We start from the raw sequence: 16,794 nt of genomic DNA, 5'->3' as shown, positions 1-16,794 counted from the left end.
AATGTGGCAATCTTTACGAGATATTGCGTAAAGTAGGGCTAATAGGCGCCAATAAGGCTGCATCGGTGCTAGCTAGAATGCTAACTCTGTAAACGGCGCCCTCTATTTGAGATACTCTGAAGTACACCTAAAGGAGTAAGAAAAAAGGAAGGACATTTAGGGACAACTGTTGTTATGGTTAGACCCAATAATGGGGCAATCTTTACGAGATATTGCGTAAAGTAGGGCTAATAGGCGCCAATAAGGCTGCATCGGTGCTAGCTAGAATGCTAACTCTGTAAACGGCGCCCTCTATTTGAGATACTCTTAAGTACACCTAAAGGAGTAAGAAAAAAGGAAGGACATATAGGGAGAACTGTTGTTATGGTTAGACCCAATAATGTGGCAATCTTTACGAGATATTGCGTAAAGTAGGGCTAATAGGCGCCAATAAGGCTGCATCGGTGCTAGCTAGAATGCTAACTCTGTAAACGGCGCCCTCTATTTGAGATACTCTGGAGTACACCTAAAGGAGTAAGAAAAAAGGAAGGACATATAGGGACAACTGTTGTTATGGTTAGACCCAATAATGGGGCAATCTTTACGAGATATTGCGTAAAGTAGGGCTAATAGGCGCCAATAAGGCTGCGTCGGTGCTAGCTAGAATGCTAACTCTGTAAACGGCGCTCTCTATTTGAGATACTCTTAAGTACACCTAAAGGAGTAAGAAAAAAGGAAGGACATATAGGGACAACTGTTGTTATGGTTAGACCCAATAATGGGGCAATCTTTACGAGATATTGCGTAAAGTAGGGCTAATAGGCGCCAATAAGGCTGCATCGGTGCTAGCTAGAATGCTAACTCTGTAAACGGCGCCCTCTATTTGAGATACTCTTAAGTACACCTAAAGGAGTAAGAAAAAAGGAAGGACATATAGGGACAACTGTTGTTATGGTTAGACCCAGTAATGGGAAAATCTTTACGAGATATTGCGTAAAGTAGGGCTAATAGGCGCCAATAAGGCTGCATCGGTGCTAGCTAGAATGCTAACTCTGTAAACGGCGTCCTCTGTTTGAGATACTCTTAAGTCCGCTTATTGGGCCGAGGTTAGGGTACAGTTTTGATCTATGCTACGACGTTATGATCCACGTGTGGTGTTAGAAAAGGCCAAAGGATGTTGCCTTCCCGCAGGTGCTCAGTGAACACCAGCGCTGAAATATGATAGCTTGCGCAGTAAAGCCTTTTGGAGAAATAGAGAGATGGATATTTTAAAGGCAGGATGATGGGACTCTCTTAAGATGTGATAAGGTCCACTGACAGTGGTTGAGGGGCTCCTCTCAGGGTTCACTGCGCACACAAACGAGCGCCTTTGGCTAGGGGGTCTGGGGGGGGGGGGGGGCTGCTTGACAGGCTGAAGGTGGGAAAATAACAACCGGGCCCTTAGATGGAGCGAGTGAAAATGTGAAAATACAAGGCAAGAAATAGCTGCATCGATCAGCCGAGGTGGAGGGGATTAAGGGCGACAGGCTCCATTTTGGATTGGATAGATTGGACAGAGGCGGTGTGGACATGGTGCTCCGTGTTCCACACTTGATTTCTGTCCATGCAAACTGACAGCAGCGATTAGTCTTCTTCGCCGTTAGCATCGAGCGCACGCCCGCCGTTGGTCATTGCGAACGCCGATGTCATTTGAAAGTTTACGCACAAACAAATTGCGTTTGTGTCTATGGCGCAAGGTGGCGGTCAGCATCGACGGGCGAGAACAGAATGAACATGACTTGCATGACGCATACATTTGTAACCGCGGATGACGATCTTTATTATTCTTATTTTTTTTTATAATCTTCAGTTAACCGAATAAAACCCATCGAGATCAAGATCTCTTTCACAAGGCAACGTTGACAAGAGATTAGCATTTCACGTCATGAAAATCACTGAAAAGTGAAAGTATACAAAAAGTGCCGCGTGAGCTAGTAATCGTCTTTTCTTTTGTGTATGTTAGCGTTATACCATTTTTTAAAAAAATCTCTCGAGAAGAGCAATCATGTTAATGACACTATTTTTTTTTTTTTAAATGTTTACTGGATTCTTTTCATCAGAAATGCAAGTATACATTTCTAGATTTTTTTTTCCATGGAAATCTGCCCTTGTTTTTTTTTTTTTTTAATCCAGCACATCATGTTTTAGTCCTCATAATAAAATCATACCAAATGGAATAAAGGAGTATTTTTTTTTCCAATTAAGGCTTAAGTTAAGCAACAGTTGGAAATTCTGACTTCACAAACGCTAAGAGGTGCCGGTCAGAGATTTTCAAAGGCTGGATGAAGCCCAGAGCTACACAACAAACGATTTTGCCAAAAACAACAACAACAACAAAAAATCACGCTAAAAAACAGACTAAGGCTAACATAAACAAACGCCTTTATGGGGAACCCGGTTGACATCGTGGCAACTAGAAACCATGTGATGTGGAAGACATGTCCGGACTTTGGATATTTTGGGACCGCTTCAATTTGCTTTCATATTTTCACACTTGAAAGAAATGAAAACCAACAGAGGTTGCTTCTCATCAAGCTGTATTATTGTCGTAGCGATACAGGAGAGCCACACACACACACACACAAAAAAAAAGCATCCTTTCCACCGTGTCAACACGAATGGAAGGTCTGGTGGTGCATCAGCAGCAAGAAGCAGAAAAAGAGGGACCGGGGCCGAGTGCACCAAATGCTAATAATGCTTCATTCGGAAAAAAAAAAAAATAATAATACAAAATGTCATTATGTGGAGAACGTCCATAGTGGGTGAGTTACACGTCACAGGTCCACTGCACAACATAATGTCACATCATGAGCAATAAGTTAAATAAAGGCATCGGATCCTTAAAATACACGCACGATACAGGCGAGCTAAGAACAACAAAGGTGGAGGAGCTCCAAATATCCCGCAGAAAATCCAAAGTTACTTTTCCAGTTGGTTGATCGTCTCTTCTTACTTCTTCACTCAGTTCATTCGTCAAGTACTCCAGGAAGGACAAACACATTCCGTGAGGTGCAGTTCTGTGTTCTGAGAGTTGTTCAAAAGGCCCGCCCGCCCCCGCAGGGAGGGGGTGCGGGTCCTTTTCCTTCTTCACTAGAGCCTCCTGCCCGTGCAGGATCGGCAGCACTGATCCCCGTAGAACTTGTGGCCGCAGACGCCGTGCTGCGGGACCAGGTGGCACCAGCTGAAGCGGTCAACGCAGGGTGGCTCGCCTGCGGAGAGACATTTGAAGGGTTTGACACAATCATTTCTTTGACAACTTTTTTTTTTCTCGTATGAATTTATCACGACACTACGACTTTACTTCACAAAAAAAAACAAAAAGAACCCCCCAAAATATATATATAAGGATAGACCAATGATCAAGCCCGGTGGATTATTTTTGCCCATATTCAGCATTTTGAAGAATCTTTTTCATTCAACTTTATAAGAGATGTGACTGACCTTGGTAACGCTCTGCACTTTTGTGTTTGTTTGAAATAAAAACAAAGTTAAGTGGACATTGACCATTTCAGTGATTTTTTTTTTTTAACTTTTGGAAAACGTCATTTATGGCAAACAACTATCGGGAGCTAGTTATTTGTTTAAGTTTGAATTTTTAATCAAAGATGTCTATTTCCTAAGATGTGGAAAAAAAATCCAGCAACGGTTTGCACATCTGAAAAGTTCAATAAACATATGTTTAAAGACAACGTGAAGAGTTGGAAATTTTAACGTCCACTGAAAACGAATATCGGCTCCATATATCAGTTTACTTCCAGATTACTAAAAGCACAATTTTTTTTAAATTTTTTTTTTATGTGATGAGACACTGCAGGCATTCAATGGACTGCCCCACTCAGGAAGTCCAAATATGGGCGTAGTTTACAAGCCGCTTAAATGAGGTTCTTTCATTCATTCATTCATCTTCCGTACCGCTTGATCCTCACTAGGGTCGCGGGGGGTGCTGGAGCCCATCCCAGCTGTCTCCGGGCAGTAGGCGGGGGACACCCTGAATCGGTTGCCAGCCAATCGCAGGGCACACATAGACGAACAACCATCCACGCTCACACTCACACCTCGGGACAATTTAGAGCGTCCAATCAGCCTGCCATGCATATTTTTGGAATGTGGGAGGAAACCGGAGCACCCGGAGAAAACCCACGCAGGCCCGGGGAGAACATGCAAACTCCACACAGGGAGGCCGGAGCTGGAATCGAACCTGGTACCTCTGCACTGTGAAGCCGACGTGCTAACCACTGGACTACCGGGCCGCCTTAAATGAGGTTCTTTCGCTCTCTTTTTTGGAGGTCAGGTGACTAGAAATCTGTATTTTCTTCAATGACGTGTTTTCCATTCATTTATGAGTGGATATTGATAAAAGTCACAAACTAGGGCTGATTTTTTTTCCTGTTTCCAATCTGTCTTCAATGTTATGTTCTATTTTGAAATACATGGTGGTTTACATTTTTTTTTGTTATGATCTCACATTGTGGACAGACGTGATACTGTTTTGGCTGCCGTGTACATATCTGATATTGCTCACCTCAGGGAATTTTTGTGAACTCACAGACGCAAGGAAAATTAGAGGGGACATTGTTACGGAACCCAAAAAGTTTGAGAAAGCGCGATGTAGACACAGGAACACCTTGACTTGGAAGCACTTTACCTCTTAGCGTGGTCCCGACGGCTGTGACGCGGTTGTGGTGGTGTTGCGGCGGCGGGGCGGCACGGGGGCAGAACTGAGTGTTGCAGGCCCGCGTGGCGACCGGTCGCTGGTGGGCCAGGCAGCCGCTCGCCGGACGACCTTGATACACACACTGGACGCCGCGGGTCTGGACGCCCCCGCCGCAGGACACCGAGCACTCAAGGAAGAAGAAGAAGAAGCCATGAAGAAAACAAACAGAAGGCCCTCCAGACAGACGTGGGCAAGCATCTCCTCTGGTGGAAACAGGCGGCGATCATACACTGGCATCGAACTATCAGAGGTTGCCCTAAAGCAGGGGTGTCCAAACTTTTTGCCAAGGGGGCCAGATTTTATGTGGTAAAATGTCGGGGGGCCGACCTTGGCTGACATTCTTTACATTGAACAACAATATTGTTCAACAAATTTTAGTAAGCCAGTCTGTTTCACATTTCCATTTTTATTTTAATTTCAACAATCTTAAGAATTTCTTTTGGTTCATTTGAAACAGGTATATCACATGCAACTGCTTATTCACTTGACTTTTTCTTAAACAGAAGTCTCCTGAGTGCAAATTGATTGATTTGAAACATAAAATGTATCACCATGACTTTTCAATAGTCACAAAACCTTTGACTCGAATAACGGATAAATGAACAAGCAACTGCAAGGATCATTTGAAATATGACATATCAGTCAATATAAACACGGAGTGATGTCTTGTTAACTCGTGAGTGATGCCCTCTAGTGTCTAAATGCTATTACTCATTTAGTGAATGCTATTACTCATTTAGCCACTAGAGGGAAGCAGTACTCTGAAACATCACTCACCAGTCTACGAGACCTCAGTCAATGCAACACGTGTTCCATTGCGCCCAACCTGCGGGCCAGACGGCACTGATTTTATGACAGGGGCCGAGGGCCGGATGAAATTCGACCGCGGGCCGTATTTGGCCCCCGGGCTGGACTTTGGACATAAAGACTTGATGCATAATAGATGAGGGCCGACAAGACGCAACAAGCTGCCCGCAGTTTTGCCCACGCGTCGTGTTGACTTGCTGACGACAGAGCAGTGCAAAGAGAGCAAACTCGGAACAAAGGCCACATGGGTTGCTCACATGGAGACACATCGCAAGATTTCCCCCCCCCCCCCCCCCCTGGAATTGTTTTGCGGTTTCTTCGAGAAAATTCAATTGACTGATTTCCATTCTGATGAGACCCTTTTTTTTCCAGAAATATTTGAAAAACTGCTCTTGTTTTGTTTTGTTTTTTTAAAGGGAAGCCTTCCGAAAGCATGTTTTTCCCCTCAAAACGATGAATGCATTTTCATCAAATAAAGGAAAAGTTATTCTTGTAAATGTTTCTGAAGGTCTTTTATGCTCTTTTTTTTCCAAAGCAAAATTAACGGAATTATTCTCAAAGGACTACATAACGTTTTCTCAAACATTTATGAGCATTCTGGAAAAAAAAACGTTGCTTTCCTGAATTATAACTCTTATTTCCTTTAACGCATAAGTCAAATCCGAAATTCTCTTTTGTGTCCTCACTCGTCTACGCAGAATATTTTGGATAATATTATATTTGTGTAATATGAATGACGCTGGCGGCCCGGTAGTCCAGTGGTTGGCACGTCGGCTTCACAGTGCAGAGGTACCGGGTTCGATTCCGGCTCTGGCCTCCCTGTGTGGAGTTTGCATGTTCTCCCCGGGCCGGCGTGGGTTTTCTCCGGGTGCTCCGGTTTCCTCCCACATTCCAAAAACATGCGTGGCAGGCTGATTGGACGCTCTGAATTGTCCCTAGGTGTGAGTGTGAGCGTGGATGGTTGTTCGTCTCTGTGTGCCCTGTGATTGGCTGGCAACCGATTCAGGGTGTCCCCCGCTTACTGCCCGGAGACAGCTGGGATAGGCTCCAGCACCCACCGCGACCCTAGTGAGGATCAAGCGGTTAGGATAATGGATGGATGGATGAATGAAGCTAAAAAATCCACTCCGTTTTTATCCACCTCAGGGGGCTGACACTTTGTGCTATACTGCCCCCTGCTGGTGACTGAAAGTGATGTCACCGTGCCCACAGGCTTGCGAATGTCACAGCTGCCCTGTTTTCTTGGTTCATGTGTGTGTGTGTGTCACATTGATGATGGGTACCTGTTGCCATGGAGAAGAATACCAGCTTGACACCACAGCGCCAGTATTGCCCGCCAGGACCCGGGCCAGCTCGGGGCACGGACCTCGGTCGCAAGCCTGCTGGAGATCGGTCGAGGGTTTGGCGAGGTTCCTGCACCTCCTCATAGGAAACTCCACAATCCTGTAAAGGGACGGCACGCGACTGAAGAGGAATGTTGCGGATAAATATGATATTCTTGCAAAAAGTTCCTACCGTCCCTGGAAGTCTTTCTCCCCGCAGCGGAGTTCTCGCTTCTGCAGGCCAGGGCCGCACGACCTGGAGCACTAAAACACAAGAGTTGTAAAATTTCCTCATCTCTGTGTTTGCGAGGATTTTTTTGGTTTTTTTTGGCTTTTTACCCATTGTCTATACTAACGCATTATTGCCACTGACAGCTATTAACGTCAAAGATGGCTTTTTAACTGGGCTGGCAGTGTGCGTTAACTGATTAAATCATAATTTAGCCACAAATTATGATTACTTAACAGTTACATATCATTTCAAATTCATCTCGCAAAATTACAAACTCGTCTCTCAGTCCTAAAATATTACGCCACCATAGTTCCTTGACACCAATTTATTGTCCTACTTTCCTATTTATACACGACGTTGGCAGCATCTTGTGGCTTCTTACACCGGAAAAAAAATTATTTTTGAAAAATTTTTCAAAATTTCAAAATTGTGAAATTTTTTTCAAAATTGTGAAATTTTTTTCAAATTTTCAAAATTGTGAAATTTCAAATTTCACAATTTTATTTCATCAACTGGCTGCACAAAATAAAATCCAGATCCAGTTTTTAACCCTTTGAGTGACAGCGGTTACTACGGTGGACAACAGTTTAGCATGCTATCAGTTTGCAGGGTATATGAAACGGTTAAGTAGATGCACTTAATAAAATGACATGGATCCATTTTTTTTTGGGTGTGCAACCACTTGATGAAAGAAAATTGAGTAAATTCTTCCAAAGTGAAACGTATGTTTGTATACATCCATGATGGAGAAGTTCCGTCGAGGCCACCGCCTCCATATTTGAAGTGGGTCACCATCAAAATCCGCATCCTTACCTCTCCCCAGGAAGTCACCGTCCACTGCAGCTTGTCGTTCTTTGGGCAGCGGCGCAGGACGCAGCTCTCCTGGGCTTTGGGTCGCTGGTTCTGTCTGCACATGCTGTCGGGCACCACCGCGCCGGGGTCTGCGCTTTGGCAGAACACGCTTCGCTTCCTCAGTCCGCGGCCGCAACTCTTGGAGCACTGCCGGCAGAGGACACAATGCGGAGACGCGGTGAGACGCAGGTGGGGCGTCCCCTCTGGAGGGTTCGTGAAGCGTATAAGTGGATCCCATGACACTACTTTTTTAACCTAGCTTGGAATCCTCAAAGGCTGGGTTTAAAATAAATATACGCGCCACCTTTTTGGGACGACTTCCAAGCAACCCAAATAAAATAGGGCAGTGTTTGCCATAAATGTGTTCTTGTAAAAGTACAACTTTTGTCTGCCAAACATGAAACCTTCCAATGCCATTTTTTTCCCCGAGTCAGAGGTTCTGCTACTGGTCAAGTCAAGTCAAGAGTATTTCTAGAGCACTTTCAAACAGCCATCGCTGCATACAAAGTGCTGTACATGGAGCGATTTAACATGCACAATAAACAGTAAATCGGTAATAAAGGCGGTAGAAAGCACCAAACAGTAAAATCAAGAACAAAATAAAAAAAAAAGAACAATACAGATCGTGCACCTTTGGGTGTTTGGAAAACTCGCATGTTCGTACTATCGCCAAGTGAGGACCCCACCACCCCCACCCCACCCCCCACCCTTTCCCTTCTTGTCGTTTCGATTGATGTTTTTGGTGTTCATCTTGTTCTCTTTCTGCGGTTACTCAAACCCCATTTTAACGATTTCATTATGCCATTAAATGATTTAGAGCATGGATGTTTCTATTTCGTTAGTAAGCCCATGCACAATAAACAGTAAGACAAATCGGTAATAAAGGCGGTAGAAAGCACAGACAGTAAAATCAAGAACAAATCTAAGTCATGCTGAGTCGAACACCATAGAATACAAGTGAGTTTTGAGGAGGGCTTTAAAAATGGGCAGCGAGGAGGCTTGCCGAATGTTCAGTGGGAGGTCATTCCAGAGAGAGGGACCAGCAACAGAAAAGGCTCGATCCCCTCTTAGCATCAGTTTAGTTCTTGGTACTACTAATAATTTCTGGTCCACAGACCTGAGGCGCCGGGCAGGTGTGTAGGGGCGAATGAGAGGTAAGGTGGCGCGAGATTATTCAGAGATTTGAAAACAAAGAGGAGGATCTTGAAAATTACTCTAAAATGTATGGGGAGCCAGTGAAGGGATGCCAGAGTAGGAGTTATGTGCTCCCTCTTACGAGTACCAGTCAAGAGGCGAGCAGCGGCATTCTGGACCAGCTGGAGGCGCTTAATGGAGGACTGGCTGACTCCAAAGTAAAGGGCATTGCAGTAATCGAGCCGGGATGTGACAAAGGCATGAATTACTGTCTCAAAGGGTTCATGTGAGAGGAGAGGTATAATTTTGGGAACGGTTTGGGTCAAAGTCAACAAATGTTGTCACATCTTCACAAGGAATACATACAAATCACAACTCTCGTGAGTTTTCCCATAGTACAGTCTGTCAGACTACTACTACAAAAAAAAGTGCATTGTTTTGCGTTCCACCTGCGTATTTTACACAATAACGTTTTTCCTTTCTGAATTCTGATTGTAATTTCCCCATTGCGGGACAAATGAAGGATATCTTATCTTATTGGCAGTAAAAGAAGTAAGTGCATTGATAATTCAACACACGCTTGACTAGCAACGCGGAGGTCGCCGCTTGGCTGAAGCTCCATTAAGGACCCAAACATTAAACCCAATAACGCCATCGCTCGCAAATGAATGTGACCTCCAACGGTCCGGGCAACACAACAACGCAGTAAACTTCAGATGGGGAGGAGGGTGGGGGGTGGGGGGGGGGAGCACCACTGCTCATCAGGGACACCAGGGCGCTTTATGTGACTGCGCTGGCTTCCCAACACACACACAGTGACAAGCTGCCGCATCCCAGCAGTGCTTTTAACATTGTAGGCTTCCATTGGTCTTTTTAAAAATGCTTTTGACCGCCATCTGAACTCCCCAAACAGTCGCACGACTCTCAGAGATTGACAACTGTATGATGGCTGAGTGACAGCAATCTCTTGCGAGAAAGGGTTCTCTCTCTCTCTCTCTCTCTCTCTTTTTTAACAGAAGAAGAATATGCATGGACTGCATAAAGTTTGAACAACACATCAGATTCCCATGCGAGGTGGGGTAGAAAACTGAATGTGTGAAATCCTGCATGGAACGCGCTAAATGATCCCACGGTGTGATTGGGAGTGTGAATGGGTTTTTGTCTATATGTGTCCTGCAATTGGCTGGCAAGCGCGCCAATTGCAAAGGTGCACCGCGCCGACTGCTCGAAGACGCCTGGGATAGCTCCACCACGTACCGCGACTCTTGAAGGCAATTCAGATAATGTGGGGGAGGGATGGATATGTTTTGGTCAAAATATATGCACTGGTTTTCTCAACAACATGATAGCTTTTGGGAGAAAAATCAGGCTTTGACTTTTTTTTTCACCCCAATATGTTTTTTTCATCTTAAAACTAAAACTCATTTTGTCTAAAAAAATGCAATGACAAATATGTTTTTTATTCATGACAATAGTTTTTCTTTCAAGTGTTATTTCTTGAGAAATATATTACTTTTTTGATGGGAAAAACATATTTTGAATTTGTTTTCAACCAAAAATATACATCAACAACAAAAATGGATACGCTTGTTTTTGTAAGAAAAGGAGTGTTTTCATCCAAAATAAAATCTCAAAAAACTCCCTTTATATGAAGTGAAAAGAAGAATTCTTACAACAATTCTTAAAATACACATAATTCAAATGTGATCTTGTTTTCATATAATTGAATAACAACAATAATTAATAATAATAATAATAATAATAATCTTCATAATGCTCAAAGAAAGCTCAGGATTATTGTGAGGTAATAGTTGGAATTTGATTTTGTTTACTAATACATAGTAACTGTTTAATTTGGTGTTCATCAAATACAGCAATACACGAACAAAAATCCAACCAATATTTTCAGTCTTTTTTTTTAATTTGTCAGATGACCTACCGTCCAGCAGAGGGCAGCAGAGCGTTGAAGATGACCGAGTCGTGTTTGTACGCAATCGCCGTGTGCGCGCGTGTGTTTATTTCTTCTTTTAAAGCCTTTAATTATGAAAACATCTTCAAAACATGTCACCGTGTTTTAATTTAAGGCCACAAAGGCTACATTTACATGTCCACAAATGTAAAAAGATGATCTTTTTACATTTTTGCTGACAGGAAGTGGAGACGACTAAAACATCGAGGAAAAAGAAACACAAATAAAAATGGTGGCGGAGTATTCTTAAATTGACAGCAAGTTAGTTTGGTTCAATTAGGCCTAAAGAATGCTCGCTCTTTCCTCTTCCAAACCTATTCAAGCACTTATAATTAGCATAACAACACGGCTGTACTCATGATTGCCAGAGAGAACACCGGCCTTCAACATAAAGATGCACATTTGACATTTGACAGGAGTTCGGAGAGTCAAGAGGTCATTCATAGTCGGCTGTTCAACATCCCAAGCTAGCAAGTTCTCATTCATGTGCTACAAACCAAAAACTATGGTAAAAATACAGATAATATAATATAGAAGAAGGTCTCTTGACCAAAATAAAGATGGATTTCTTGTGAAGCTGCTTTTTATGTACTGTAAATTCCCATTATTAATACGTAACTTTTTATTTTACAACGATGGCTAAAAAGTATAAATATTTTTCATATTTTACATATATGTATGGAATTTATGCGCAAACGTCACAAAGTGTAATTCGTTTTTATGGGTAACATTCTCACGATAAATTAGTTTCCAATACTGATCATTTCAGTCGCGAGCCACCCTTAAGTGAAAAGCATCAAAAGTTGCGAGATGTTCCGGCACGCTTTGAATGACACAAGGGAGTACCTGCGACCAGGCTCCAGTGTTCCACCCGGGCGGGCAGGCCTGCGTGTTGCAGGGGCGCAGCTGTGCCGGCGAGACGACAGGGCAGAGGGAGTGCGCCGCCGCCTCCTCACGCTGGTAGGTCACCTTCCTCATGCAGCGCAGCGTCCTGGCCTGCTGGCCCCCGCCGCACGAACGACTGCACGCCGCCCAGTCTCCTGTCCACCAGCTGAAAAGGAGAACGCAGAGAAGATTGGGAATGATGGTTCATTGAAATTGGAAAAAACATCCAGTTTGCTGGAAAGTTCATGTTTGACACTTTTTTTCCTGCTGTCTTGAGTTTACAATTGAACAGGTCATACGTATTCTGATTAAAAAATGTTTTTCTTCTTCAAGGAATTTTCATGAAGAAAATAAGATTCTTGTTTCTTTTGAAATGAACCAGAGTTTACAGAAAATTACAACCTTTTTAACAACAACTAATTCAGATTTTTTTCTGTTTGCTAATAACAAGCGATTTTTTAAAAAATGTGCTGTTTTTTTTATAAAGAAACTTTATACTCTTGAAGTGAAGCTTTTATATATATAATATATACAACTAGAAAAAAAGAACTTTTTTATTGATCATGTAACTTGTTGCAAATACGATTACATCTTTCATTTCTAATATATAATGAAAATAATAAGACTTTTTTTCAAAAATACAACTTTGCCCTCCAAGAAAAAAAAGTGTTATTTTTCTCCAAAATATCACTTTTACAGAAAATAATTAGGCTTTTTTTTATGTTGCTCTTTATCTTTTTTATTTTTTTCTGAAATGGAAGACTTTTATTTCAATTTTTTTTTCTAAAGCAAAAAAGTTTCATTTTTCATTCAAGCATTTTTTTCACATATATTGAGTGTTATTATAAGAATGAGATTTTATGAATGACTAGCTGGTTCGCCGCCCTCCGGGCGGCTCATCAGCTAGTTCCTGCGGAAGGCTGGTAAGGTGGGCCTTTGGCCCACAAAAGTGTTGTTGCTTGGTTCAACTTTTTGTTCATCTTCATTGCTTATCGTGAAAATAAAGAGATGTTTAGCTCTACTCAATAACTAACAATTTCATTGCAATGCTTGTGGGTAGACAAAATTTTTTCGCTAAGATGCCCGCGCGATCGTAGTGAGCCACTGCCTGAGCGGCGCAGTGGCGGCGCGCAGTGGCGGCGCGCAGCGGCGGCGCGCAGCGGCGGCGCGCAGCGGCGCGGTGAAGTAGGTACGTTTTGAAAAGGGACAGACGGAAGGACAGACCGCGTGCGGGACGACGCGCAATATATATATATAGATATACAACTAGAAAAAAAAACTTTTTTATTGATCATGTAACTTGTTGCAGATACGATTACATCTTTCATTTCTAATATATAATGAAAATTAGTTTTTCCCCAGTGTGGGACAAATAAAGGATATCTTATCTTAAATAATGAGATTTTTTTTCAAAAATACAACTTTGCCCTCCAAGAAAAAAAAGTGTTATTTTTCTCCAAAATGTCACTTTTACAGAAAATAATGTGGCTTTTTTTATGTTGCTCTTTATCATTTTTAATTTTTTTTTCTGAAATGGAAGATTTTTATTTAAAATTTTTTTTCTAAAACAGCAGCAGTTTCTTTATTCGTCTTTTTTCTTCCACATATATTGAGCGTTATTATCAGAATGAGATTTTATGAATGATACCCAAAAACGAATCCTTGTTTCGCAGTAGCCCTTCACGTAGATTTAGACCTTAAGCTGTTCCTCGGTGTCAGAGAATTCTTATCTCTGCAATGTTGATTTCGGACATAGTCAAACGCCGTGAAACAGCTCAGGAGCTAAGATTAAACACGTTAAATCCCAAACGCCCCCTTACTAGTTGTCTTTTAGCACAAACTAACAAAATCCATTTTCAAGACGATCAGATCTTTTTGAGTCCTCCACGTCTTTGCTCCAAAATAGCCGCCGTCTTGGCACCGCAGCTCAAGGGGGAGATTACTGCAAACGAGTGGTCTGACCACCGCCGGATTTTAGGCGGGAGAGAGATGGCGAGTCATGCAGATGGCTCAGGATGCTGCAAAAATAAAAACGACCTCGGGGCACGGAGGCACTTTGCCTTCTCTTTAGAATTCCGCAGACAAAATTTTGGTGGGGAAAGAGTTGCTTTAAGGACCGGTTCTTTTCTCCCTTTGCGTTTTCTCCCAGATTATAAATAACAAGAGATCACTGCGGCTCAGCTCACCCTAATTTGCATCTCGCAGATGCTCCGTATGGAGATACCCGACCAGGCGACTATTTTGGTGGTGTTACGCCTTTCTTAAGTTAGTATTGATTTTGATGGGAAACCAACGAGTATCTTTCAGGAATGTATTTTTTTTTTGCCTCTGATTTTGGTCGAATGAAATGCTTAAACCCCAGAACTCATCCAAACAACGTCAGAAATAGATCAAATGTTCAATTCGCAACATGGAAAGAAAAAGCCTTCCCTTGAAAGTGCACAGAAAATCTGCAATTTTTGGATGCAAGTAAAATTTCATAAAATTTCATGTGGGTTGCTTCCGGCAGTCCTTCAAAGATTAACTCATCCTTTTGTCTGATTGACTGAATTCACGTCCGCATACAGTCTACCAAACAGAGAGACGACACAAAATTTAGTTTTTGGAATTTTCAAGACTTGTGGCACGGCGGCTAAGTTTGATGACTTGCCATCAAAACACAAAACTCAACTATAAAAAAATCAGCACCTAAGCTAGTTTCACTGAGTAATATGAAATTTGGTTGGCAAATCTGTCACGAGCAGACCCATTAAAAATACAAAATTCTGAAAATACCAAATCTGTCAATTTGGTTTGAAGTCATCAGAAAGACAAACTCGTCATCCAGATTTTGTACGATGACGACTAAATTGGAATTGTATTTACCAGACAAAAAGATGACGGGCACTGTCAAGAATTTGAATTTTTTTCATTTTCGAACCTGGCGGGCCAACCCATTCTTGAACATTTGTGGGCGGTACATGGACGGCAAAATCGATGATAAAATACTAAATTCAAATAACCCCACATGAAAATTCAGTCCCCAAAATTTTGGCCGATGGCTCCCAAATTTGAAACCATACTCCGCAGATGAGTTTTCCGAAACGTTTGAGTTTTTTCTCATTTTGTGTGGGCCAAGTTTGACGGCTTGCCAAGAACACAAAACTCAAAAACTCAACCTTATTCTAATCTCAACCAAACTCTTGAAGGCCTTCAGGTGCCTCTGAACCTTCACAACTATCTTGTAAAACTGGCACTTCATCATCAATCATACACAATCCCCCATTTCCATTTTGACGATGAGGAATTTTGTGCAGAACCGCAGTCACCACTCTTTTCCCTGATGGCCAAACAGCAGTGTGTGTGTGTGTGTGGGTGGGGGGAGGCGGGGGGGTCTTAAAGTGTAAAGCAGGTCTGTGTGTCTCATGGAGGGCTGGTCTGACCTGGCCTGGAGAGACAGGCCGGTGGCCCCCTGGGAATCACAACACCATAAAACATGCCAGCAGACAAAAATGCAAGAGTGAGAAGCAAGTCATCCACATTAAGCGTAGAAAAATAAAACAAAACACTTTATAGAAGACATATGAATGAGGGGGAAAATATACATAATTACTACTTTACAGGGCGAAATTGACACACTTAAAGAAGGCCTTCATGAGAAAAAGGAATTGAAGAGGAAAGCCACACACCTCACACTGAAGCACTTCTTTGACTGGACTGTATTATTTCTAGCCGTTACGTTTATTTCTAGTGAGCAATGTGGCGATTAGCAGTAGTAAGTGGTGAGAAGAGCGATCCTGTATATTCAATGACACGTATATTATGCATACATGTGCCCATGTGTAAAAGACTGGACTATTTCAGAATAGTCCAAGTTGATGTTTGAAGAATTATTTCTTTGTTGTGTGTTCACAAACACCCGCATAGAATTTATTTCGTGATTTCGAGGGTTATTATTATTTTCTATTTTCTTAGTGCAATTGAAGCTATCTTTAATTTCCGTTTTTCTCGGGCGGTCTTTGAACGCCTCTCGAGCCATATGCGGAAAAGAAGGTGCTTTGTAGGAGAGAGAGCCTTCTGTTTTTGTTGGAGAGTTTTAAAGAACTACTAAAGTGAACGTTTGAAAAAAAACACTCTGAAACTCTTTTTTGTCTGACTGTGCGTCAGGCGAGTCACTTTGAGGGAACAGTGCTTGAAGTGGAAACAAATAAGTGCCCGTACTCCCCCCTTAGTTGTCTGTTGCTAGGTAAATTAGGCAGTGGGCAACAACAGAGCCGATTCACTCTACAGGCTGAATTCATTGAAAAAGAAGAAGCGAAAGCAAAGCGACGCAACAGCCGACAGATGCTGTTGTCCAGGCGGACACTCGCTGCTAGCCGAGGACTTGTGTCGTGCCATACGATGAACGCGTAGGAATTAGCTAGCTGTGTCCTAGCATCTTTCATTAGCGTTGTGTTGCTGTTGGTAGCAACTCTGGAATGACAATTTTAAAAAAACGGGATAATCCAAGCCAAAATGTCGAGAACGTAAACCAATGTTTAAAACTTCAGCATTTTAAAGCCGAGCAGAAGAGCAAAAACATGCAATACTACATGTATTAGCTTGAGCTCAATTTTTACTTTTCTATTCGTCTTCGTTGCCATCATGTAGTTATAAATACAGCTCCAATCCACCCAAAGAGCCATGAATTGGCGACTTTCTCAGCGAGTCTAAATATGCAAATAGAGAATGGCTTGTGTAGAACTCTCATCCCCTGGCAAACAAAGGGGCTGTGTTTGGACGTGCATTGGGGCACTTTAATACCTTTAGCTGAGATAAGAGAAATGCAATGCCTGAGATTAGTGGCAGGAAATGGTGTCTCAAGTGTTGGGAACAGAGGCCG

General features: G+C 42.5%; 1 protein-coding gene across 1 annotated transcript in view; it reads right to left on the bottom strand.

The window, feature by feature from the left end:
* Nucleotides 1-2,547: 2,547 nt before the first annotated feature.
* The window catches only part of adamts18 (ADAM metallopeptidase with thrombospondin type 1 motif, 18), a 64,528-nt gene continuing 50,281 nt past the window's right edge, over nt 2,548-16,794 (bottom strand). Inside the window, exons 19-24 of the mRNA XM_052062447.1 lie at nt 11,895-12,099; nt 7,907-8,092; nt 7,055-7,125; nt 6,823-6,982; nt 4,664-4,859; nt 2,548-3,227 (exon numbers count right to left, since the gene is read on the bottom strand). Of these exons, the coding sequence (XP_051918407.1) occupies nt 3,109-3,227; nt 4,664-4,859; nt 6,823-6,982; nt 7,055-7,125; nt 7,907-8,092; nt 11,895-12,099 (937 nt within the window). The 3' untranslated portion in view covers nt 2,548-3,108. The remainder of the gene's footprint in view (nt 3,228-4,663; nt 4,860-6,822; nt 6,983-7,054; nt 7,126-7,906; nt 8,093-11,894; nt 12,100-16,794) is intronic.

Source organism: Hippocampus zosterae, chromosome 4 (genome assembly GCF_025434085.1).
Source record: "Hippocampus zosterae strain Florida chromosome 4, ASM2543408v3, whole genome shotgun sequence".
NCBI lineage: Eukaryota > Metazoa > Chordata > Actinopteri > Syngnathiformes > Syngnathidae > Hippocampus > Hippocampus zosterae.
This window is presented reverse-complemented; position numbering and strand designations above follow the sequence as displayed.